The 27,513-nt window shown below is 35.9% G+C and overlaps 1 protein-coding gene across 1 annotated transcript; it reads right to left on the minus strand.

Moving 5' to 3' along the window:
• Nucleotides 1-6,015: 6,015 nt before the first annotated feature.
• Nucleotides 6,016-10,710, minus strand: PCDH20 (protocadherin 20). The gene is made up of 2 exons (XM_007960529.3): nucleotides 10,048-10,710; nucleotides 6,016-9,000 (listed from the first exon to the last, which is right to left on the minus strand). The coding sequence occupies exons 1-2, from the start codon at nucleotides 10,177-10,179 to the stop codon at nucleotides 6,274-6,276; spliced, it is 2,859 nt and encodes a 952-aa protein (XP_007958720.1). The 5' UTR covers nucleotides 10,180-10,710; the 3' UTR covers nucleotides 6,016-6,273.
• Between the last annotated feature and the right edge of the window lie 16,803 nt (nucleotides 10,711-27,513).

Raw genomic sequence — 27,513 nt, forward strand, 5'->3', positions numbered from 1 at the left:
TTAGAATCTAATTTATTCTTTCCATTTTTCTGCTAGTCTCATAAAACATTTCTTGATTATTCTCACATATTCCCTAAAGTTTTTTTTTTATTTTTTTATTATTTTATAACAATTATTATATTGGTCAAATATATAAATTTATTTTTTATATATTTTTATATATTATTATTATAATAACTTCATTTGGAAAATTGTGTCTTTTTTCTCTAAGTACATGCAAGATAAGTGTGATTCTTAATAATTCATTTTAATAATTAATTTTGATGGACCTCATTTTTAGGTGAGATTTATCTCAGAAAATTTATTTTAACACCTGGTATATTGTCTTTGTAAACATTTTGTTAACTTTCTAATAAAGGTAAAATTAAAGGATATGTCTTAATGGAAACGTTTGAAGGAAAAGTATACTCTGCTAGCTATTTTTGGCAGGATTTTGAACATTTCTTACATTTATGACTGCTGTCTTCTCTAATCCACTCTGCTAATTTTTTTTCTTGTTTTTTTTTATGTCTTAGTTTCTTCAACTGTAAAATAAAGAGGTTGGACTAAGTTACCTCTATAGTTTCGCAATTTAAATAATAATCTGTATTTTTTTTTTTTTTTTTTTAAGGCAGGGTCTTGCTCTGTCACCCACGCTTAAATTCAGTGAAATAATAATCTTGACCATCATGAGATTTCCAGATGAGAAGGATAAACTTGTCATAGGAATTAAAAAAAAAAAGTCTAAGTCTCTATAAAATGCAGAATTTGAATAAATAGAGCATACTGAGTATATATAGGCCTTTAATCTAAAACACTATCAACTTTGTGGAATTTTTAAATGTAATATAAATATCAGTTTGGTGAAAGAATGAGCAAATAAATTGATAAGACATCCTCCCATGGCACGCCATTTAGTTACGATAGCAATAATTAAGCTAATATTTGTGGGACGTGGTCTGCGCAAAATATTTTGCATGAATTATCTCATTTAATTTTCATTTACACCATGAAAGAGACAGTAAGTTCATAATTTACACATAGATGAGTCTTAGGAGGGGAAATTAGACTTTTCTAGAAGCTGAGACTGTATATAATATTGTTTTTACATCTGCTAAATGTTTATTTAGGCTGAGTTTGAAAATTCTACCATTTGGTATTGGTTCTTATTAAATTCTTCATTTAAAACAACGTAATACTTGAAGCATAAGATGTGCTAAGTGACTTCACTGGGTTTTAAAATGATGTTAAATGTTTAAATTAGTGATGTTAAACCTCAAGACCTGCATACTTCTTGGCTCTAACTAGCCATTTCACCTGGTCATATTTCCCAGATCTTGTTAAGCGTGGCCTACAACCAACATATCATTCTTTCTTGGTATTCACATAACACTTGAAGTTATATTTACACCTTAAATTATCCACTTGACATTTTATCGTCTTAAGTTTTCAACAGGAAGGACTCTTCTACATGTGCCTATTTTTAGTACAACCACAAGTAAAATACCGCAAATGGCTTAGATGAAATGTTCTTTATGAGATCAACCTCATATTGCAATATCTGTCACATGGGCACAGAGTAATGTTTGTTAAATTGAAGAGGATTGACAGTCATAAAGATGAAATAAACTGGGTAAATTAGTGCCTTTATAATTCCATCTGTGTCATAAAATCCAACATTGGAGAAGGGGGTTATGGCTCCAACACTTTCATTGCTGACTTAATGTTTAGTAAATGAGTTCTGTATCTTTTTCAAATTTTTACAAAAGCTCAAAATCAAATTATGAAAACTACTTACTTTCTGGTCATCCCATGCAGATTATCTCCTATAGCATCAATAAACTTGTAAACAGCTATACATTATTTAATCCTATATTACCTTCTATAATAAATCTCTTTTATATTCTCTGGTTTAAGTCCCCATTTTTCACTTAAATTCTCACTAAATCTTATAACTAGCGTCCAGAATTTTCTTCATCACAAACTCTACACGTGGTCAAAAGTGATCTTTTAAAAACATAAACTCTCTGGTCTAAATGCTTACAAGTCCCATTACCTTTCAGATAAAATTGTAACCTCCAAGTATGGCACATAAGTTTATTCATTATTTGCTGTACACTTGTGTCTCCCAGCTCATTGTTAATCATCCTTTTTAAAAATTCTCTTCATCTCTTTAGCCAAGGAAAACTGCAATATCTGTGGCTCTTCAACCATGACATTCTCACTCCCACATGTGCTTTGCCTACTGCTCCCCACCCAAATGCCCTTCCTTCCTCGCTGTCATTTTCTCTGGCTAACTTTTCCTTTTTTCAAGCTCATAACTTCCTCTGAGAAGGGTTCAAAATAGACTTCACCTCCTTTAGGGAAACTTCTCTGACTTTCCAAAATTGGGTTAGGTCCTGCTCACATAGCATCCAAAGAATAGGCATTTATCACATATGTTTTGAACTGGTTTTCTTATTGGCTTTTCACAGGATGATGTAAGTTCATTAAAAGACTTGTAACATCAGTACTAAAATATGTATGGGATAAATGACTGTATGACTGATTTTTAAAAAATCACCACGGTATTCTTACTTCTTGGCATCAGCGGGTTAAGTTTTAAAGTTCACTCAATTTTGTTTTATATCCTCAAAGGAAGACGTTCCTAGTTTAGGAGTCTATTTTACAAATGCTACTATATAAGGACAATTATATACAAAAAGTGACATTTAAAAATGATTATAGGCTATGTATTTATGTATGTATTATCTGAAAATATACATGATTTGTCATTAGAAGTAGAAATAACTTTAAAAAATACTGTGCTGGGACTTTTTAGCTCAGGAATCCAAACTGTTTTAATTTATTTTTTTTTCTGCTTTGAGTCTTCTTGCAGGCCCATCAATTCTTTACAATAAATATTTATTGACTACTTGCACATAAAGGTACAGCGCTAGGCAGAGAATGCCTAGATCAGCGATATGGCATTTTGTGGCAATTTTGACAGCTTTTTCTCAGTGAGCAAATTTACCATAGAGGGATGAAAATGCTCAGGTATTTCTGTCCCTGGCCTCCATGAACTGAGGCTGCCCAATGAGTTGAAGAACACCAGGTGGTTGATGCTGCCCTTTCATTACGTTCTTCATTGTCTGCCAGGGATCAGGACCTCACAGGGTCCTCACCTCAGGAGGAGAGATTGGATCCTGAGCCTGCAGAGGAGAGAGGCTTGCTTAATTTCCCCCTTTATAGTTGTCAATTTAGACATTTTCTGGGAGCACAAATTAGAATCCTTGTGAGAGATGTTTCTGCAATCAAATCAACTTCATATACCACTCCTAAAAATTGCTTGTAGTGATGTTATTTCACAATAAAGTCATGCCTGGTGTTTTCCTAAAATACATGTAGAAAATCCAAAACACTACAAATTTACATTTTTTTGAATGCTTCATTACTACAAAACTCTTTTAAAGAATTTATTTTTTTCCTCTTCCAACCACCATTGATGAAAGCCTAAGTGCCAGGAGAGCTTCTTCCTTTTTTTTTTTTTTTTTTTTTTTTTACCAGGGTCAGGAAATCTACCCTAAGTAGTCAAATAACGTAAATTGTTTTTTCCCCTGTAGTTGAAATTGCTATGTTGGTTTTAAATTTCCCAATTAAAATTAATGAACAATTTTCTCTGTGGTATAAGAGTGAATTTGGCAGTGCAAAGATCACAGCAATCTCTTCTTCATTAAATTGGGCAAAGAGAACTCACTGGTTCACAAACTGTTAAATGGATATTAGGGGTTTTAATGAATGGAACATTTATTTTTGTGCCAGCTCAACTAACAACATTGACATGATTAGCATACATTTTGGCAACTATTCTAGCACAAGGTGTCAGTAAAAAGGAGCTTTTATCTTTGAGTTTAATTTACTTTGGCGTTCCTTGTTATTAATGTTTTTAATGTGAATGAGATGTTTTTGTAAAGGAAATCCTGCCACAAGAAGTTATTCAGAAATACATATTTTTATTAATGTTACAGGCATTTCTCATGCTGGAGATAAAGTCCATTCCCCAAAACACATGACACTTCTTCAAATCTGGAAATGAATCGAAAATTGTGCTATTTGTACTGATGATGAAATTATTGCACTTATGGAGGATTCTTAAAAAATAAATAGTGTTATTTTTATCTCATGAAGTTCATTTCTTTACAAAAAAGAAATAAGAAATAAAATATGACTCTTAAGAGATGTTTCCTCCATTGCTCCATATCAGTTATAAATGAAAAGTTTTGGGGGTTAAATGATCTTAGTCTCTTAGCTCAGATGCCTCTCATACAAAAGGAATTTCCAATAAAAATATATTTAGTTTTTGTAACAAATGTTGCTGCCTCATATACTTATTATTTTATTTACTGAAATTCTCAAACTGAAGAAAAATAAGATAAATGAGTTAACTAATACAAATCTAAAAGAACTTGATTGTTTGCATTCAATTTCTTTTTTTGCAGAGTATTTTTGTTTTAAAAATTATCGCAAGTTATTGCAACACTGCTAACAGAGGATTTGTTATAAATATGTGGTAAAATGAAAATGTGTAATGATATTAAATCTATAATCAATTAATATGAATGTGCACATACATGGGTGCAAATTTTCATATGAACTTACATCAAACATTTAGGCATACTCTCTTTCTACTACACATATGTCTATAACTACACACGCATTTAATAATTTACCCAATGTTTAATTGAGTAATGAATTAGTTTAATATAAACTTTAATATAGCAGAATACTACAGTTTACTCACATTTAACCCTAAAAACAAACAAATGACAGGCACTTCAGTGAAATAACAAGCCCATGTTCAAATATAAAATGCTAAAAATGATAAAGAAATTATGAAAATATACCTTTAATTTGCAGACATATAAACACTTTTGGTACAGTACAGATGCATGATGCCAAAAAGTAAAATGATCCAGTTTAAGCTAACACATTCCTTGTTTATACAGATTATTTTGCTATAGCTCTCATATAAAATAATATTTCCAGTTCACACAATGAATTGAAAGTGATAAATCACTGATGAAATAGCTTTCTTCATTGCAAGAGATTCAGTAAAAGCTAAATTATCAAAGAAATCTGCTGCAGGGCTTACAAATAAACTGTTGGACTTAATCCAAAACCAAAGAAAGGAAGGCAGAAATGGTAGCCAACAAACCTAAACAACAACAAAAAGATAAGTACAGTATAACTTTCATATAAAAGGCCCAACTAAAACAACCAATAGTGCACACAAGCCTCTAGAAGAATTCACTTTTAATATGATTTCTATTTTCTTATGTGATGGAGGATTTTAAGCCTATAAAAGTCTAATATATAACCCAAGTATAAAGTACAACCAACAAGTTGTGAAAGCACTAAAATGTCATGAATGCCTATGAAGCAACTAAGAATTGAAGCATTTCTTTGCTTCTGGCTGTTTTTCTTGGGCATAAGATCTAGTTACATTTTCTGTAACGAAGAATGTGTGTGTGTGTGTGTATATATATATATATATATATATTTCCCCTGTAATAACAGCAAGTGCAGTGGTAAAGCAAACAGAAAGCAATTCGAGTACACAGAAAGTGGAATACTCTTCAGCAGATCGAATTTGTAACACAAGGCAATGTTTTTATCCTTGCTAAAAAGGAATTGCACTTCTTTTTAATGCCTTCTCTTTCAAACTATATATGCACTTTTGAGGTAATAAACATTCTGTTTACAAGTGCATTTCTTTTTTTCTTATATATTTAAATAGGGTGAAATTTAATTTACTTTAATTTCATATTTGTTTAATGTTAAAAACAATATATTTAAAATATACTCTTTCATTAATTTCATGTACAACTGTCAAGTACAATACCTCAGTTCCCTGCAAAGGAGCAGCTGATGCCCTCTTGTGGTGACAGGAATTTTTAGATAAAAATTTGTTCCATTTTCTTACCTTACTCCCAGGTTTTATCAATCATCTGCTTGGTGTATGAAAGCTGCAAACCATGTCCAAGCTTTCTTTCTTTCTTTCTTTTTTTTTTTTTTTTTTTTTTTTGTTTAATAACAGTCCTATGGCTGTTAGTACTAATTTTCACTTAAAAATGCTGTACACATTTTATAACCTCTGAATTTAAATTTAAAAACCTGTAAACAGCTATTTACAATATAGAACAAGTTATAAATTAGTCGTCCTTCGTTGGAAATGCCATCAACACGCTCCTTTTTTAGGTGATGAAGATCCAAAGTCAGTTAAAACATTTCTCCATGTTATTCCACCATGAAATATCAAATATTAGAAATATCCATTGGCTTTCTCTCTCGCATGTGCAAGTCAATTTTTCCTTTCAGTGGAATCTGTACTTCCAAATTTTCGTCTTCCCTGGGATGCTTTTTCCCTTTCCTTAAACAGATGTATATGCCCATCCCTGTGACCAGTGTGATGGAACCCAAGCTTATTACAGACAGAGCTACTAAGGTGGGCATACAGGACACAGATTCTACCTTCCTATGAGTCGGTTCTATTGAGATTTGTGGTTCTTTCTCCTCTATATTAATCTCTGGTTCTTTCCTTAAAAGACTCTCAATGTAACTCTCATTACTGACAGTGTCATTGACAAATAGGTTCACCATGACCGTGGAGTGGAGAGGCTCAGGATAACCATGATCACTCACTTTCACCAGTAAGCGATGGAGCCCATAATCTGTCTGCAGCAATGCCTCTTCCAAAGTAATGTTGCCAGTTTTTGGGTCAATCCTGAAGGACTCAGGCCTTGGGCCTCTTCTCCCTATGATGCTGTAGGCTATGACAGCATTCATGCCTGTGTCTTTGTCGACAGCATAGACTTCTGTAACCGGGGAGCCTGGGAGAGTAGAAGGCAGTACTAACAGATAAGACATATTAGACTGAGGAAATAAAACAAGAGGAGGGTTGTCATTGATATCTAGAAGGAGAATTGTGATTTTTGCTGTAGAGGAGAGGGCGGGCTCACCCCCATCAACAGCTTCAACCCACAAAGTATAAGAGCTTTGCTGTTCTCTGTCCAAAGAGACTTTAGCCCTCAGCATACCCTTTCCTGTATCTATGACAAAAATATCACTCTGGTTCACCACAGAGAGGGCAACCCATCCATTCCGCCCAGCATCAGCATCTGTTACACTAATTACTCCAATCTCACCATAGCCTGGAAAGTTTTCAGGCACAAAAAAGCTGAAGTCCTTGTTGATAAACCGAGGACTGTTGTCATTTTTATCCAACACTGTGAGGGCCACAGTGGCTACTGATTCTCTGGGTGGCTTCCCACAGTCAACAGCTCTGACGGTGTATCTGTACTTTTCTTTCTCTTCTCGGTCCAGCTGAGTAGAAACTGTCAGAATTCCTGTGACACTGTCTAAGGAAAAATATGATGGAGCATCAGGTCCCAGAAAATATGAAACTTGGCCTCTTTCCCCACTGTCGGCATCTGTAGCATACAGCTTAGTCAAAAAGGCATTGGGTGAGTTGTTTTCTTCAATGGTTAGTTCTATTAAGGGTTGAAGGAAAATTGGAGCATTATCATTGTCATCTAAAAGTTGCACTTTAATTACTCTTTTGACATGAAATCCTTCAGAGTTCCAAGCCACCACAGCTACTTCATAGAACTGCTGTAGCTCATAGTCCATAGGTTTTGTGGTCTCTAGTAAATATTCATTATTGTATGGTTTGTAAGGTGATAACCTAAATGGGCCTTCACCATCCAGGTAGCAGTTAACCTTGTATTTACCTTCTGGATCTCTTATGGTGAAAAACGCAATGGGAGTGTTAATGGGTTCCAGTTCTTTCAGATAAACAACACCATCTATCTCATTTGCTATGTAACGAGGGACAATCTCAGGGGGCCTGAAAATAACTTTGATAACGGACACAAGAGCAGTGATTACAGCAGGGATGCAGCCTGGTCCATTAGCAAGGATGGTGAGCTTGTGAGACTGCAGAACACTTCCCCCAATCTTATTGAAAAGTTTAATGACTCCAGTGTTTTCATCCAGGTGAAATAAATCCTTAGATGCTTGTGGAACTTTCTGACTGTAAGAATAAGTAATTTGAGCATTGGTCCCCAAGTCTTTATCCACAGCCTGGACAGCTGCAATTGGGGTGCCCACTGTAGCATTCCCATACACAGTGACATTGATTTGTGAGTCTGTGAAGAGAGGGCAATTGTCATTAATGTCACTTATGCCAATGGTGAGGGTGGCACTGCCCAAAAGTGGTGGAGATCCACCATCCTCAGCTATGATGATGCTCACATACTGGTCCTGGGTTTCCCTGTCCAAAGCACCCATGACAATTAGGTAGGGGGTGCGCTCCCCGTTCTCATTTTCCTCCACGTCCAGGGTGAACATACCATGGTAGTCCAGTAAGCGATAGGTCTGTACCCCATTAATGCCTACATCTGGGTCCACAGCAGGATGCTCTATGGCCAATCGGGTGTTTACAGGTGCATTTTCCGGGACCCACACCGAGATTTGGGAAACAGGGAACTGTGGGGCGTTGTCATTGATGTCTCTTATGGCGATCTTCACCTTCACAAACCTGAAATATTCCTGAGGCAGGACAAGCACATCCAGCAGTAAAAGACAAGAGTCAGAAGAAGGAGAGGAGGAGATGGAAACACTGCCGCCCCACGCGGTCCCTCCGCCCCCTTCAAGACACAGGGCCTCCCTGTCGATCTCCTGAGCTGAAGTGTGAAGCTCCCCAGAGCGGTTGTCTAGGGTCACGTACTGGCCACTCAGTCCCCGGGAGGCCAGGCTGAAAGAGAGGGGGGGGTTCCACTCAGCACCGGTGCGCTCTGGCAGCTGCGAATGCGGGTCCAGCCTCCCTGCAGACCGGGGCAGCAGCCGCAGGTCCTCGGCCAGGCTGCCGATGAGCACCCCCGCGGGCAGTCCCTCGTTCAGGCTGTACAGAAGCTCGGTGGCCCGGCTGTGACTCGCGAGGCAGCTGAAGGGTTCCACGAAGAGGAAAAACAGAAACAGATGCTGGCGTGGGGGGAGGGAAGAAAGCTCATTACACACACGGGGAAATAGGGGTCTGAGAGAGAAACTAGTGCCCCTGTGATCCTTGCTGTCCCCATCCCCATTCCCAGAAGCAAAACCTCTAGTTAGAACGGAGGCGGAGAAGAACCTCGCTGCAAAGGGAGATCTGTGGGGCAATGCCGTCTCCAAAACTTAATTTTGCTGTGCACTTTCTGTCCCCTCCGCCCCCGTCTTCCCCCCCGCTTCAGTTTCCCCATCACCACCCTCATCCAGCTAACTTCAGAATCCCAAACCATAAAACATCCCCGGAAACACGCCAGAGTGGAGAGGATTCCGACCCAGAGACTGCGCAACGCGACAGGGAAACCCAGGGTAGGTGATGAGGAGGGAGGGGGCTGGTAGTAGAGAGCACTGAAAGGTGGGCAATTTATTTCTCCTTGAAGAGTCTGCCATTAGAGTGCTGGAACACGCAGGGTGTTACACTAGGAGAACCGTAAAAACAACCACAATCGCAATAATAATACTATGGAGAAACTACTAACTCTCTCCTCCACCTCCAACACTTTAGGTCTCAGATCGGAAAGAGTGATTTGTATTTTAGCACACATCTGAAATCAAACCGAAAGGATCTGGATTTCCACCTCTTACCAAGCCGTCACTAATTCCCCGTCCCTTAGGGGGAAGCAAAGTAAACGCAGAAAACGGTTATGTAAAAACAATCTGTCAATTGCAGTAGGCATTCATAGCCAGACGCCAGCAGCAGGAAACGATCCCGAACCCCTGTATCTAAAGCAGATTGAGCGCACCCCTGATCCCCTCCACCTTATCTGGATACATTTCTTGCTTCAGAAACTTCCTCTCATGACCCAAGGACTTCCCTATTCTTTGTTAAAAGGAAGACACATTATCCCAAACTCCCTTCCCTCCCCGTGCCATCCTTCCTGTGAAGTTTACATGAAGGTGGAAGGTTTGAAAAACCATCCGAGTGGAAATTGCTTCATAATACTGCAACTTGTCGGGGTCGCGGGGCTCCTTGACCCTAACCCTTACCGGCAGGTTCCTGTGGCTGGTGCTGCTCCTGGGACGATGTAGACGCCCCATATCCAGGCGCGGGTGCCAGGTCGCCGGGTACCAGCTCACTCCCAAGGCCCGCGAGCTGCGCGCATTCCCTCGGCGGCGCATTCCCTGGGAGGCTGCAGTCAGAGCGCTCTTGAAGGGAGGGCGGCAGAAGACACTCCCTCTCGGTTCATGCAAATCGCTGGGGGAACTTCAGCCAATAGTCACTGGCTCTTCAATTAAGGACGGGAACTCAAAGAGGGCAGAAAGGCAAGGGGGCAGAAGGGCACATTCATGGTCTCCTGTCCCGGTCGCAGGTAACTCCAGACCCTGCCAGAGGAGCTGGAATGGGGGAGCTGCTCCTGAAGACTGCGAAGAGGCACCTCCGGGTTGGGCACAGTAACGCTTGCCCACTAGCCTCCTTCCTTGCTGCACCAGTCAGATGCTAAGTCCACAGGTTGCTAGCAGGAGAAGGAGAATTAAAATAAATAAATAAGCTTGTATTTGTATATGGATGTAACAGAGAGAGGAAGTCACAGAGCAATCACAGGCGCCGTCCCAAAACGCCCGCTTTGCCACCAGTTCCTCCTGGAGCCTCGGATCCAGCAGTGTTGGCACAGAGAAAGAAAACGCACTTTTCTCAGCGGAGGGAAGGAATCTCAACTTCTGTGTAACGTAGGGTGAACCAGAAAAGTAATATGAATTCAGTGAAGGTTTCGACATACCCCAATTTTGAATCTTTGCTGTGGGCAGTGGTAGAGCTTCTGCTAGTTTACTAGTTGGAGGCTCAAATGTCTCTGGGTGTCTGCCTTGTGATCTTATTTTAGAGACAGTAGTGGCTTCTGGATGCGGGGAAGAGCCAAGAGGAAAGTAGAAACAATTGTGCTGTAACACAAGTAGTTCTGCCTGCAAGTAATTTTTAACACATTTATCTAAGTGGTAAATTGGTGTGGGGAGGGGGAGGGATTCACTGAAGCATAGGTAAAAAATTGGTTATTTTTTAAATTAGTCCTTCCTTCTTTCCCTCCCCTCTTCCCCTCTTCCTTCCTTCCTTCCTTCCTTCCTTCCTTCCTTCCTTCCTTCCTTCCTTCCTTCTTTCCTTCCTTCCTTTCTCCCTTCCTTCCTTCCTCCCTCCCTCCATCCCTCCCGCCCTCTCTCCCTCCCTCCCTGCCTCTCCCTTTCTCTCTCTCTTTCTTTCTCCTGGATTGCCTACTGGAAAACTGGTCCTTCGTAAAGGAATTGTGGAACAGTGTGTTGCCAAATGCTTGCATATCCCCATATGGCTTTGACACTGAATAGCTATGTAACATGGAATCCCATAACGCCTGGGCTTCTGTTTCCTCATTTATAAAATCAAGGCTAGGGGGTTACTCCAGTACATTAAGCCTCTGAAACACTTTTTGATCTGCAGGTTGCCATATAAGTAATGGAAAAGCACATGATTCAGCCTTTCCTTGAGAAGACATTTCTCTTCATCGCTAGGCTTCCAGATATCCTCTGCTCGGTCCTAAACATAAAACCTCACATACTGATGACCAGTGACTGAGCCTAGAATGGAAAAAGATCTTTGATACCTGATTTCCATATGCTTTCTGTAGGAACTACTTCAATTTTCCTCTTCCACCAAATGCTACCTAGAATATAAATTACTTGGCTGAGTTAACTGTTTTGCTTCTGATCCTTCTTATTTTCTCCTCATTTCTACTAATCCTAAAGACAGAGTCCTAAATATGGACAACACACAACATCAAAACACCTGGTGGGTAACAGCTTGTTATTGTGCAAATGGGGCTGTACATGGAGTTCACAAGTCTCTCTATATACAAATTTGGCATATAATTGTTCAAATTATATGGGTCGGGTTCACTGGCTGGTAAAATCAGTTCCTTCAAACTCTTTACAGTGAAAATGGAGCACTGATGAAGTGGTTGAAGTGGTAAACCTCAGCCCCCAACCACTGCCACCACCCCCCAACTACATACACACACACTCTCAGAGGAACATGCACATCTGAGTTGAAGGTTGGTAAACAAACTGCAGTCAAGGAAGCATGATCCCTCTCCTTGTGCTTTTCAGCTGCTGGTTCTGCCCTACAGCTGAACTTTTGCCATAATTGGTAAATATTTACTTTGAGGTCTGTAGTTGAAACATACTTGACTCCCCAAATCAGTACCAAGCTGCTTCTGAAATGTGTTTAACTTACATCTTTACACAATACCCACAGCTTCCCGAAGTTGGAGGCCCACAGCCAGAGTTAGGCAATCTGTCAGCAGTCAGAGGACCTGCAATCTGAAACAATTCTCCATCTAGACAGAGCAGCAGAGTGGGCTGTTTATCTGCTCACAGGTCATGCCCTCTCCAACAAGTTAATATCATCCACCTTTTTGGTGGAAACATAGGGAGCCATTTTCTTTATTTTTCCTTTGTTATAAGGACATTGCACAGGAGCCATTGTTTATGATGATAGTCCAAGTGAAGTGACATTTTCTCTTTGTAATTATATCTCAAGTCTTTAATTTTCCCTGGCCCCTTACTCTCCCTTTCCCTGCTTTGCAGTGGATGCTTGTAGTACAGATGCACTTCCTTTTAAAGTGTTCCCCCAGCCCACACCAGCAGAATCTTCATCTTCTGACCCTATCACCCAGCTGGTCTCTATGGAAAGGGTTATTACCATACCTCCCTTTATTAAGTTGAAAAGAAATTAAATATACCCATTTGGCCGTAATTATTCTCTAGAGTGTTTCTAAAAAGCATAAACATGAGTTATAACAAAAGTTCTTCATGTAAGTTGAAACACAAGAATTGAACACAGCTTGAAAAATAATGTTTGGAATGACACTAACAACCACATTTGCTTTAAGTGACTATGGTGATTGCAAAGTCCCTGAATGGAAGTTTGTCCTCAAGACTGGGAGATCTTGGCATAATGAATGGAAGTTTGTCCTCAAGACTGGGAGATCTTGGCATAATATTGAACAATACCTTACACGCCACATTTCAAACCATTCACTGACCTACTTGCTATTATCTTTCCTCTGTGAAAATCCAAACAACGTTTTACACATGTTTACACCTGAATTGGGCTTAAATAAAATAAAAAGGACTAAATAGGCTTCGTTCTTCCCATGTATCCTTTCTCTGGGCATTGTGAAAGCATTTCCAAACTCTTATTCCTTATGATGCCAACCTGTGACCTACCTTCCGGTGTCACATATTTCTAACGATGACTCAGAAAGCTTCTATGCTATTAGTCCCTTGAAAATAATACTTAAGAACTTCTTAGACATCTCAATTGCTCTGGGCCTGCTTCCCAGGTGTTTTGTAAAAATCGATCTAGAAGAACAGTTAGATTATATGCCTCCCAAGCCTATTTTTCCTATAGACAAGGAAAACAACAGGATAGATGGTGTACTGAGCTGAGCCAGAGGAGTGGATGACATTCTCTGGGTTGTTGCTAAGTTCTGTGTGACTTTAGACAAGTCATCAAACTTCTCTGTTTCAATTTCATAAAAAAAGACCCCGACACACTTCATGCACGTATATGCATGAAATGGCTTACCTCATATCTGGCATTAACAGACACTGCATTCTGATACACAGGTTATCTTGATTATTACTTATTGCATTCTATCACTAAAAGATACTATTTTTCATTTACTGCAAGCCTTCTGTTTGTAATTTTATTATCTCCACTATAAAGATGTGAGCATGATTATAAGTATATATCAAGATACCATCTTTGGCTGGGCATGGTGGCTCACACCTGTAATCCTAGCACTTTGGGAGACTGAGGCGGGCGGACCGTCTGAGCTCAGGAGTTTGAGACCAGCCTGGGCAACATGGTAAAACCCTGTCTCTACTAAAAAATAAAAAAATAAAAAATTAGCCAGGCGTGGTGGTGGGCGCCTATAGCCCCAGCTACCTGGGAAGCTGAGGCAGGAGAATGGTGTGAACCCGGGAGGTGGAGCTTGCAGTGAGCCGAGATCGCGCCACTGCACTCCAGCCTGGGCTACAGAGCAAGACTCTGTCTCAAAAAAAAAAAAAAAAAAGGTAAGAATAAAAGATGATACCATTGTTAAACATTTTACGTTTTAAATCTTTTTAAAATTTTTTTTGAAGCACTATGCTTTACAGGTAATTTTATTTGTATTTCTCAATTAATTCTGCTTCCACTATTTAGATTAGTTTAACAGTATTGTGGTATACACAAAGTTTCATGTAATCACTATATACACAGATATTTAAGCCATAACCGTGTACATGTTCTGGTTAATTCATAATTGCAAATAAATATAAGTTTAGAATATTACCTTATTTTAAGGCCATTTCTTTTTTCTTTTTTTTTTGTCTTGTTAATAGAATATTTAAAATTAGAAGTCCCTTTTGATGAATTAAAATATATAAATATATGTATGTGTGTACACAAAATATGTCATTAATATATAGGTACCTATGTAAAAGTGTAAAATATACCACATCTAAATGTAACATATAATAAATATATATATACAATGAAATATTATATCTCTATTCTGTTTTGATTCAATCATCAAGTTTAAGAGGATGATTACATCTGAAAAACCAATACAACATCTGAGAAATGATAGATTGGTTATATGGTGTCAATTATGTTTCAAACATGCTACTACGTCCTTGACATATGTAATTTAGTTAATACTCATAGCAGTTTTATAATATGGTTATTATTATACCAGCTTTATAGCCATACATCACATGATTGTCCAGAGCCTGATCTGTGACCTTCAAAATATGTGATCTTTCTACTCTGGTATGCCTTCTTATCTGAATGAGAAAATAAAGGGCCCACACACATTTAACTGTATTTCTATTCAACAAACATTTATCACTCATTTAAAATTAAAAAACAAAACAAAACTGGAGGCACAGATGTGTTATATGATGCCTTTTTGAAGGAAAGGATTCTTTAGTCCATTACTACTTCCTAAATAGATACATACATGTGGACACAACTTGTCTAAGCTGTGTGGCTAACTTAAATCTTCTCCCAATGTATACATGTAAAATATATAATGTGTGCATAGCTGTGTGTATACTTGAAAGTACTGAAAAGCCTTGGGTAATTTTAGGGATCACCTAGTTAGCCCTCATTTTGCATGTTAGTTGACAGTAAGAAAGATGACTTATAGCTGACTCAAATTATGAAAATATTCCCATTTCTTATAATAGTACTAGAATTTAACCTCACGATTACTCTGATATTAGAGGATAACTTATAAAACCAGTATATTTTTTAAACCATCTGTGTTTAAGATCAAAAGCCTTGATCTTAAGAGTTACTCTAAACTTTATTTTATTTTATTCCTTTGTTCAAATTTGCAAATATTTACAAATATTTTTAAGTAACTACTGAAGTACTAATTACTTTTTAAGTATATCACGCAAAATTAAAAACTCCTACTTCATTTCCCTACACTATTCAGAAATTAATAGTGACACTAATAGGGAATCAACAGTGAGGCCTCTTGCTAAAAAAGCTGGACAGTTAGTAAATAAACATACATTTACACACTTGCATGAAGAGGGTGCAAATGAGTTAATTCACTATAAAACTTGTATTCTAAAACATTTACTGCTGTACTGTGTAACTCATAAATGGGACCTTTGTAAGCATTATTCTGTCCTAATGACTACTTTATGCTTTAGAAAACTTTGTGTAAATAGATTTTACATTTCTCCTCTTTCCCTATATATTCCAATAGGAAAGAATAAGATAGGGTGGAAGGGTCCTTTCATTTCTGAACTCAATTAGCATCACTTTAACAGGGATAAAAATAACTGTATGAAGTCATTAGAAAACCCCAGGCCTAATTTTAGCTAACATTTTCAACTTTTCCTCCTTATCCTGAAAATAAATTTTAAAAGTCATTTTCAACTCATTTTAATTCCACATTCTTTCTTCTCACTTCTGGTAGAGGTGATAATGAGCAGTGAAATCATCAAAAGAAAGGTGGTGGGATTGAGGAGGGAAAGAAATGAAGGGCATAGAAAATCCACAAAGTGGATCAGGAGTTGCTGAATAAAGAACAGTTAACTAAATGCGGTTTATTGATGATGCATATGCCTTACTTCCTGGAGTCAGTCCCTGGGAGATTTGAAAGAAGGAAAAAATACAGGCTGTGCAAAGAATAAAGCAATCGTAAACCCTATGAATTAGCATAGAAATTAGGTCAGCGCCAAAACAAATCTATTGAAGGAGACAAAGAATTTTAAATTTTGTTTTAGGAGACTGATCATCTATTTCTTCAGATACCTATTTTTCATTCTCACAAATTTAAGTGTTACATATGGGAAAGTTTAATGAAAATTTATGCTTAAGTAATGTTTTTATACAGATCAACAGATCTTTTGACTGGCTTGATAAAATCTCTTTTTATCTGACTCTGTGAGTCTAAAGTGCGATTGTTAGAAAACTGCATGACTGTTCTAATCTCAGCATGTGTGGCATATATCAAAGCACTGAGTGAGTATCATAGGGTCAGTACAAGACTTTGTCAATGATGTACATAGTCAATATTTTCATGGTGAAAACAGGAAAAGCTACGATCACTAGCTACTTCTTTCTTGATATCTTTTTAGAAGGAGAGCAGAGTTTGCTGACCTCAATTTCATTTACTGCTAACAGCCAGCAATATTCAGCACCTAACTTTCACCAAGTGCATGGTGGTCGTTACATTGAACATTCACAAAGTCTCTGCAAGTTAATGATGACCGCATTTTACAGATGAGGAATAGAAGGCTTTTAGAGGTTAAGTAGTTTGCTTGTGGTCACACAGCTTTGGAAGTGGCTAAGTTAGGAGGAACAAGGAAAATCTGAGTTAGTTTGTTATAATGCTGGTGAGCCTTTTAAAAACAAATATAGGGGATATTCTAACATTAACTGAAGCAAGAACATATGTTGAATAATGAATATGTACACATTATAAATAATGCATATAATCTGATAGTAACAGAACCATTTCAAAACTACCAAACATCTGGAAAAATTAAACAATTATAAACTTCAGTAAAAATGTACATAAGTTATATTTCTGAAACAATGAGTACTCTGTTTTTTCCAAATTATTTGAATTATCAAGAAAAGAATGTGGGTTTTGTAACAGAATTTGTATAAGCAATTTAGAATTATATGGCAATAAAACATTTACTTGGAGAAAAGAATGCGCTTCTTGATAATGAAATTGTAAATATCCTAAAGGCCCACCATTTCTTAATTGTAGATAATATTAAAATTTGGTCCAGTTGATATCAAGTTTATTTAGAATACAGTAATAGCAGTTTTTTTTGTGGATTGCTTCTCTTTATGAATACATTCTGCATTAACTAGATTTAAAGGAAATATGAATAATAATTGGTTTCTAATGATAAAATTTTATTAAAACTTGTTTTAAATATTCATATGTTCTTTTAGAATTCAAATGTCAAACAAATGTAGATAAGAATTTAGATTTTGTGCAATTTAACAGTCACGTAGGCAAAGGACAAAAAAAGCTAGAAGGAAAAAAGAGATTGGCAAATTTCCATGGAAAACAGTATCTTTTATGGTATTTTTCTTTAAATAAAAAGAATTAAAATTTTTAAAAATGTGCCATAAGCATGGCATATACTCCTGGCCAACATGGAATATATTCTATATAGGAGTAACTATTCTTATTCTAAATGTGGATATACATGGTGTGCTTTCTTAAAAAAAAAGAAATAAAGCACAATTACTGCCACTTTGTATTTCAATACCTCTCCAAAAAAAATCCACATTTATTAGAGTCCTGCCAGAGCTTGTTAAACTATTCAGCAATGATTATAAAAGGCATTTTGCACATAATATACACCAGTCCTAAAGCTGAGAGACCTCAAGTATCCTTACTAGCTGTGAGTGTGACTATTTAAGCATTTCTGTAGGATTTCTGGATCCTGGTTGACTCAAGATGCCATCTCCACACAGTCATATAATATTTAAGAAAACCTCAATTAGGCTAGCCATGGATCCTTCAAATCTGCATCACTGCCACAGGCTCTCTAAGGTACTACACACAGTCTACAATAAACCTCCTTAATATCATAATCAAAGTATCAGTGAGCTTTTCAGCAAAAAAAGACAGATTTTCACTTATCACTTAAAACCATTTATTACAAAATAGTAGAAATCTTGACTCAACGTTATATTTTCCCTCCAACAGATTTTGGCAAATGAATGCCATATTTCTCAGAAGTTACCAGGCACTAAAAAAGGGTCGTAACAACAGAGAAGGTGCCACGCTCTTCTTGTTATTGCTTTTCTTACAAGTCCTTTGCACATTCATCATCCACTTTCCCTGACTTCAGTGACACTATACTTAATAGCGTTTTGTACCTTACATCTCTGTCCTATTTTTGTCTTTGCCGGGTTTTCTCGCTCCTTTTATCACTTTTTAACTATAGGTTTCTCCAAAGGTCGTTTCTATTTTTTTCTATAATCACTCACTGGGGAGTCCTTTTATTGGAATTCTAGTCATCCAGGCCTTCCAATTGCACTCCCAATGCCTTGAAATTTTATGCATCCTCAAAATTTCCTGTAATTAGGAAACATCATCTACAGTTGAAAAGTTATTTTTCCCTAGGTGAAATCTCATCCCTAAGGATTTTTATTCCCTCTTCCACAAATGGCCTGTTCCCAGTCAGACAATCTACATATGACAATGTTTCTAGCATAAAACAGAAACATCCATACTTACAAACATTTTATCTACTTAAAGGTAGTTCACAAGTATATTTAGTCATACATCCAAATTATTATGAAACCAACTACTATTGCCAACTGTTGGTGGAAGGCAGAACTGAGGTACATGGCTTTGTTCTCACCATATTAATACATAGAGGACTGACTGTTCTTGGAACATAGCAGATGTAGAAGTTCGAAAAAAGCACACAGTGGAATGGTGCACTGTTGCCTGAGAAAAGTCAACTGCCTGAATCACAAGTGGCCTCAGAGAGTGGCATTAAAATCATGAGATATAATAACAGCTACCAGTTTTTGAGTATTCACTGGACTAACATATTTGTGTGTATGTATATGTATACGTATGTAAATATGTGTGTGTGTGTTGTATATAAATTCTTACAGATAAGTATCATTATTTGCAATTGAAAACTGGGGAAATTATAGCTTAAAGCATTATGTACCTTATCCAGGATCACACAGCCATCATTTAAATCATATCAAGCATTACCTTAATTCAAGAACAATTACCCTGAATATATTAGGCTATACAGTCTATATGTTGAAAAATTGAATTTGGGAAAGGAGTGAGGATAGAGAAAATATTTTAAAATCTCAGGCATTAAGTCATATTGACCTAGCCTGACAATAAGCCCCAAATTTCCCATGAGAGTTTGTGTTCAGGCTGTTTTTCCATGGCATTGATTGGGCTCTTTTTTACTCTTAAAGTACTGTGGTTTAAACAATAAAATATGCGGTCAACTTAAATTATTCATATTAACAAGATTGGTTCAGAAAATCAATGAGCATGAAAATATAATGAAAATGTGTTACAAAGACTTCCATATTCATGTGGCATGGTCACTGCACTTTTTTCTGAAGATAGATCATAGTGAGAAGCCAAAGAAGAACCAGGTGAATCAAACTGTAGAATGAATGAAATGTTTCTTCACAGCAGGCTGAAGCCTCGAAGGATTCAGCCAATGGAGATGGGATACATACAGCCATTTGGCTTTGATTCTCTCTGTGCTTCTCAGTGCTTCCATGCATACTTTCTCTGGGATGCTCTTCTTTTGGTTTCAAAAGCTGGTAAGTCTCTGCTGATTAACACATGATTTCTTTACAAACACAGAACCTTTCTCAGGGTGTGGGAAGCCTGAGGTCTCAAAACCATTCTCTTCTTCAAAGAGCTCTTTCGTGCTTCTGTTCTGATTGTGTATCAAATCAGAGGAAAAGACATTTTCCCTTATTTCCAAGGTACGAGAAGGCATCTCACTGTAGCGTGTGGGTATGAACCAAGGAGACAGCATGGTACTTATGAGCCCAGGCTTTGTGATCACACAGATCTGGCTTCAAGTCCCCATTCTGCAATTTATTTACTAGTAGTGTTACCTTGAGCATTACTTAGAATTTTTAAGAATCAATTTATATCCCAATTACCCTGTTTTGATTGTTACACATTACATGCCTGTATAAAAACATCACATATACTGCATAAATATATGCAACTATTATGTACCTGTAATAATTATATACAAAACATTTTTTAAAAAGTTAAAATTTTATAGCATTTACCATTTGCTAGAGAGTATCATAACATTATACGTGTTAAGTTATTTAATTTTTATAGCAGTTGTTGAGCTAGGTACTGTTATTGTCATTATTTTAATGAGAGTCATACAGCAGCTATGTAACTTGATAAACTTTCACAGCCAATAGTAGAGGAGCTGAGATGGGAAAGAAGGCAAGTTTCCTTCAGAACTCTCAGTCAACCATTTCCCTGCACTTTGTCCTGTTAAATAGGGTTAGAAGTACTTACCTACTTCAATGAATAGTGGTAGGTATTTAAATAAGTAAGTGTATTTAAAGTGTTTACCACAATTCTTGCCGGATAGTAAGGTTCAATAAATGCTAGCTGTAATAATCTTAATTATATTCTCCCCTTTCCTTCTCCTTCCAATCATTCATTTTCATTCAAAGTAAACCATGGTTCTTTTTATTTTATGTACACTATATAATTGTTGCTATTTCTGTACTTTTTCCAGTGAATTTTTCTTCAATTAAAAATTCTTGTATTGTGTGGATAGCTTTTCCAAAACATGATTTTTCTTCATAGTCTAGTCTATGTGACTTTATTCATTCCACTTTTTTGGTGCCTTTATCCACATTGAGTTTGATTTCTCTGGGTTTTTACTGAATTTAGAGATTTTAAAAATCATCTCATTTATGTTTTATTATAAGTTATAATCATTTTGCATGTCTTTACATATTGTTCTGTATCATTTTTGGACAGAACAGAATTTCCTTGTATCAGTTTGTTATGTGGATATGAACATTTTACTTGTTTCAATATTTTATATAAATATATTTTCAGTGAGGCTTATTTTATCCACATCTTTGGAAATATTTATGATAATTTAGCATGAATTACTAAATATCGAATATATGTTTTAACTGGAATGTAAAATTTTAAGATTTTCTAGTATATGTAAAACAATAGCTCCAGAAATTCTAGTTATTTATTATAGCACTGTAAGTATATGAGGATACTCATTTCTTCAAAGATATCATTATTGGATAAAGGGTATTTTATTTATTTCCAATAAGATAGTCCCAAATAGCATTTATTTGACGGGAATATTAATAATTTTGAAAATGGGAAATTGCTTCCATGTTTTTGGAGGTGGATATTAATAGTTTTTCTGTTTTATGAATAATACTATAAATACACCATAAAATATGGGTGCCATGATTTTTATTCAAATGTTTGATAAGTTTCTTGGATATTTACTGTATCTTGACTTGGATTTCCCCAATTAAATAACAAGCTCTTAATGGATAATGGTAAACACAGACCAAGCATGTAGTCAATGTTCAATTAATAATTTTTAAATGGCTGAAAGCAATAATCTCTTAAATTTTAGTTAATTAAATACTACTAAAATATCATTTAGATGATAAATTTCCAGATATGGGAGACTCTGCTTGTTTAAGTAGTATTTGCCACAACACTATTTATTTACTTTTAATGCTTATAATAATGAATATAATCATAAATGTTATTTGACTATGATATGTTATATTGTTCTCTAATGTGAACATAATCAATTTAATTAATATTCTTTTACCAGAGGTAAAATGTAATGTGATTAACTTTGTTTATTGAAAGAACATGAAAATGTTTTTCTCCAAATTAAATACATCAGAAACATTGTATTCTCATTTTTATTTCTGCTAAATGGATCTCCTACCATCCAGAGACTGTCGGTCCATGAGATCTGCTAATCCACTTTTACTTCTTTCTTTGGTCAAATTGTTCCCTAAAGTTTAGCAAAATGAAAATAATGTAAAAATTCTTTGCTCTTCCAGAGAAAATGTTTTCTTTTTGTCTGCCTTGAAAATCTGTTCTTTTCATATTTGTCTCTTGCTTACAATGTGAGAGTTAGCAATAAATGAACAACTGAATGGAAACGAAGACCTCAGAGTTGTTTTCCCCGTGGAGTCAATGCCTTTGGGTAAACAGTGACTCTCTATTCTTTTTTTTTTTTTTTTTTTTTTTGAGATGGAGTCTTGCTGTGTCACCCAGGCTGGAGTGCAGTGGCCGGATCTCAGCTCACTGCAAGCTCCTCCTCTCGGGTTCACGCCATTCTCCTGCCTCAGCCTCCCGAGTAGCTGGGACTACAGGCACCCACCACTTCGCCCGGCTAGTTTTATTCTTCTCTATTCTTCCTGTGGTTTGTGGTATATTTAAATTATCTGTAAAGTATAGAAAATAATACCTTTCTCTGATGTCATGCAGATTAAGTAAAAAGTGTGTCCGTAAAGAGCTTAAAATTTCAGAAACAAAAAATGTTCTTATTTCACTACCAGGGTTGTAGATGAATTCACATGGTCTTCAATGCCAAAGCTTGATAAGATAAAGATGCTGTAATCAGCCTCATAGAATAATCCTGCAGTAATCTTTTGTACTCCAGTGTCGACCAGTCTTCACTATTGTCTCTCTACCTTTTCTCATTTCTTCCTGTTACCTAGTTTGTATTTCCTTATATATAATAGAAAAAAAAAGATTCTAAAGGTCAAAGATATTATCAATAAATCAGCCACTGGGATATAGCTGTCAATATACAATATTTTATATGACAAAAATATTATATGCCTTATTCGAGCCATTTTATATTAAGGCAATATTTGAGACTTTTTTTTTTAACTTGAGATGGTAGGCATTGCAGAAAGTGTGAACTCAGTGTATATTGTTGGACTTAATGACACATGAAATGTTTTAGAATTTAAAATCAATTAAGTAAAGGATATATAAACTACTTTTATTAATAGGAATTGCAAAGTTATGCTAATCCCTTAGTTCAATAAAATTTTGCTGACAACCATCCAACTAACTAGGTACTATTATTATCCTAGTTATAGATGGGAAAATCAAGGCACAGATCTTATATTATTTTTATTATCTTAAAGGAATATCCGACACTGGGTAACTTATAAAGAAAAGAGGTATATTTGGCCCATGTTTCTGCAGGTTGTACAAGAAGCGTGGCACCAGCCTCAGCTTCTAGTGAAGACTTCAGGCTGCTTCCATCTATGGTGGAAGGTGAAGGGAAGCCAGTGTGTGCAGCGATCACATGGCAAGAGAAGCAGCAAAAGAAAGGAAGAGGTACCAAGCTCTTTTTAACAATTAACTCTTGTGAGCAAGAGCAAGAACTCACTCATTACCCTGAGAAGTCATTCATGAGGAATCTTCCCTTAGGACCTAGAAATCTCCCCTTAGGCTCCACCTCCAACATGGGGATCAAATTTCAACAGGCAATTTGGGCGACCAACACCCAAACAATAGTACACAATGAGTACATTAGGCAAAGTTATAAATTAGTTCCAAACTCTCAGCAGTTTAACACAATCAAGATTTATTTCATACTCCTATTAGATGTTTATTGTTATTCTCCACATATTTTCACTCAAGGATCAGGCTGATCTCTTTCACCACGTAATCTCTGCATGTTCTGGCACCCCTTCACCTTCCACCGGAAGCGGAAGTGACCTGAAACCCTCACGAATTGGATGCTAGTGTCATGCTTTTTATACAGCCTGCAGAACAATAAGCCATATACACCCCTTTTCTTCATAAATTAAGAAAGGCCATTGCTTGTGACTCCTCTTATCCAATTCTTAGCTTTCCGTGTCACTGTGGAAGGAAGGAGTAAACATGGAGAGCTCATAGCAGCTATGAAATGGCTTACCCAAACTGGGCACACATTGCTTCCACTCACAGCTTGCTGGCCAGAACTCATCACATCCCTCCCATTCCTATTGTCTGTAAGAGATTAAAACATGTAGACCTCTCTTATACCTAGAAAGAAATACCGAATTAGATCTGAACATTTAGAATAATTTTAGAAGAAAGTTTAAGTAGCTCATCCAAAACCCAACAGCTGGTAAATGGTGGAACTGAGATTTAAATCCAGATAAACTGACTGCAGAGCCAGCATTGCAAACCATCTTTATATCATTAATATTCATTTAGAAAACATCTGATGTCATTTTATGGCCTCCATTTCTTGTTTCAAATTCTAAGCTTATGATTTTATTTTAGAATCATTTATTCCAAATATCTATTGCGTTAAAATCCAATAAACACATGGCTTCTTGAGAAACAGTTTCACCCTTTTCTAATACACATTCATAAGTGAGTGCAGCTATTGAGCATGTTCTCAGTAAATATATATTTGTGTACAAATATATACACACATATTATAAATTGCATATGCATGTATTTTATAATATGTGTTACACATATATCATTTTATATATGTATTTACACAAACATACAGACATATTAACAACAAACAGCACTGACAGTGCTGTTTTTAAAATAATCATTTTAATTGCTCATTCTCTTCAGATTTTTAAATGTCATACTACATCTGTTACCTTACAAGACTGCTAGCCAAAAAAAGGACAAAGTATTTTGGATGTTTTACCCGTATTCTGAGATGATAAAAATTCTATTTCCTCAATCTGCCAAGTAAGCTTCATATTTTAGTAATTCTAAACATTAAATAACTCTTTGTATAGGGTCTCAAATAAATAGCAGATGGATTTCAGGTTGTCTACATTAAAATGTACATCTGCTCTGAACAAGATATAAATGTAAAATTTTGAGCTTTCTATTTATAGCTTTAGCCTAGTGAGGAAAAACAAACAAACAAACAAAAAAACCTAAAGCACACATTAGATTTCAGAATATCTTCTTGTTATTGTCTGCTTAATAGCAAATAATATGCGGATCATAAAGTCTTGAAGAAGATGTTGAATTTCTTCTGAGAATGGATAGAAGTGCTCTCTGGTATGTTAAAATCATTTCAAAGGGTGCTTGCTGGAAAGAAAAACATTTTATTGCCAAAGAAATTTTAGTTATATGTGAGTTTACAAACTTCTATGGACCTGCTAGAAATAGTAGATGCAGCAGTGAAGTAAAGAAATCAAGACACTAAAGGTCTTGTGTTTTGTGCTTAGGTATTGGTGTCTGTCTTTTGATTTTGATTAAATTTTAGCTCATTTCAACAATTATTACACTATCAGCAAAATGTTGAAATATGTAATAACATATTACCTTTAATCTCTTATTGAATTACCATTCTGATAAATTTTCAATTTAAGATATTTTGATGTTTTTATAACTAAATATGAAGATATATGTTACACATGCTTTAAAGTTTACTGAATAAGCAACAACAGAATTGAAGCAATGCAAAAATAAGGTAACAGAGGCATTTATTAATTCGATATTATGACAAATTTAGTTGTGACTTTAGAGAGCTTAATTTGCTTCTCACTGTGTTATTCCACAGGTTACAATATCATTTAGTCATCTCAAAAAATAAATACTTTTTTCTTGTGGAATCTATAAGACTATGACACTTGGACAATTACGTACAATAGCCTTTTATTGCAATAATACATTATAATTACAATGTTGTACTTTTTTTTCGTAACAAAGCATTTTTAAGAGATTTAGAGCTCTGCAATCTTGATATTATTCCAGTATCTGCTACTACTGTATTTCTTCAGATAAATAATTAGTAAAATATTGTGACAAAACAATGTACTACAGTAGAAAGCCTTTCTACTTATAAGTCAACAATTAATGTATCACAATAGCTAGAAATAGATCTAAAACATTAATTTCATATTGAAATGTACCTCTACCTGATCACAGATTTCTATTTTTTTTGAGTCTGTAGTAAGCTACTGTCATGTTCTATGGAATAATATCGGATTCTGAACTGATAGGAACAAGATAACGACAGAGAAGGAAACCAAGTTGTCAGGAGTGTGTTTCCTCTTGGTATGTTTGGATGATAGTAGGTAAGGAACTGGAAAATTTCTGGACGACTATGGTTCCTATTTTGTCTATTTTTTGAAAATTGGGAGAATATTTTTTAATGGGGGAAAGGTGACAAGGCATATATTTCTTGTTGAATTTCATGTCTTATTTGAGAAATAATTGTAAAAGGGCTTAGAGATACCCAGGAGAGAGGTTATAATTAGAGATGTGATAATTCTATACACACAGAAGTGGCAGGTGAAACCATGGACTTAGTAAAATCATCTAAGGAAAATGGCCAGAGGGATGAAAGAAAAAGTCAAAGGCAAAAATATGGATTATAATAACAAAGAAGAATCAGCCACAAAGGGCTAAGAGGCTGAGAAAGAGTAATCAGAGAGTTAGAATTTTAAAACCAAACTAGAGAAGACAAACGAAGTAAACATTTCAGTAGAGGGAGTGAAGTATAAATTAATAGTTCTTATATGTTAGACACTGTACTGAGTTCTTTACATACTTTATCTCGTGTCAAGTTCCCAATAATATTTCGAAGTGATGCCATGTTCCAAATTTACAAATGAGGTAAATAAAGCAGAGAACAGCTAAACTTGTTTCCTGCTGCACATGTCCCTTAAGTACTAGAGATGAAGTTCAAACTCCGGTATGTCTGACTGCAGCTCACACTCTTAAATTCCCCTCTCTACCAGAACAGAAAAAGAGTTGATGATTTCTAATTGAATTTTATTTGACTACTTTTGACTTTGGACATTATCATTGAAAAAAAGATTATTAGATTTAGCAGCTAGTAACAATACATTTGGTATATTAGAATAAGGAATTCATTGAGTCTTGGGGAATTTATGAAAAAATATTTTATAAAACGTAATGTGAAGGAAAGAAGGTTACAAATAAATTTATAAACAATAATGATACCCAGCAATGATCTATATAATTACACAAACTGTGAACAATAATGAATATACTACTTAATATTTCAACATCAGTTTTTCCTTTGATAAAATAAACATAGTGCTTGAATTATTTCAGGTGAATAAATTAAGTAATATACACAAAATATCTTGTTACTATGAGTAGTGCATAATACAAGTTCCAATAAAAATAATATTTGCTATCTCTCAATCAAAATACGTGATTTGGCTGAGTTCTACTTTTGAAGAGTGAGACTAATAGAAACCAGATTGCAATATGCTAATGAATAGATGAGTTATCTGCTAATGAAAACAATGAATGTAGATTTTTAAAAAAATATTTGACAATGAAAAGAATTGCATTAGGGATGCAGTTGAATGGGATGATGAAAGTTAAAGAAGCAAAATGTTTACAGACTAGAGCGAGAAAAAAACTAAAGATGAAAAAGTTGATAGAACAA

Source organism: Chlorocebus sabaeus, chromosome 3 (genome assembly GCF_047675955.1).
Source record: "Chlorocebus sabaeus isolate Y175 chromosome 3, mChlSab1.0.hap1, whole genome shotgun sequence".
Classification (NCBI taxonomy): domain Eukaryota; kingdom Metazoa; phylum Chordata; class Mammalia; order Primates; family Cercopithecidae; genus Chlorocebus; species Chlorocebus sabaeus.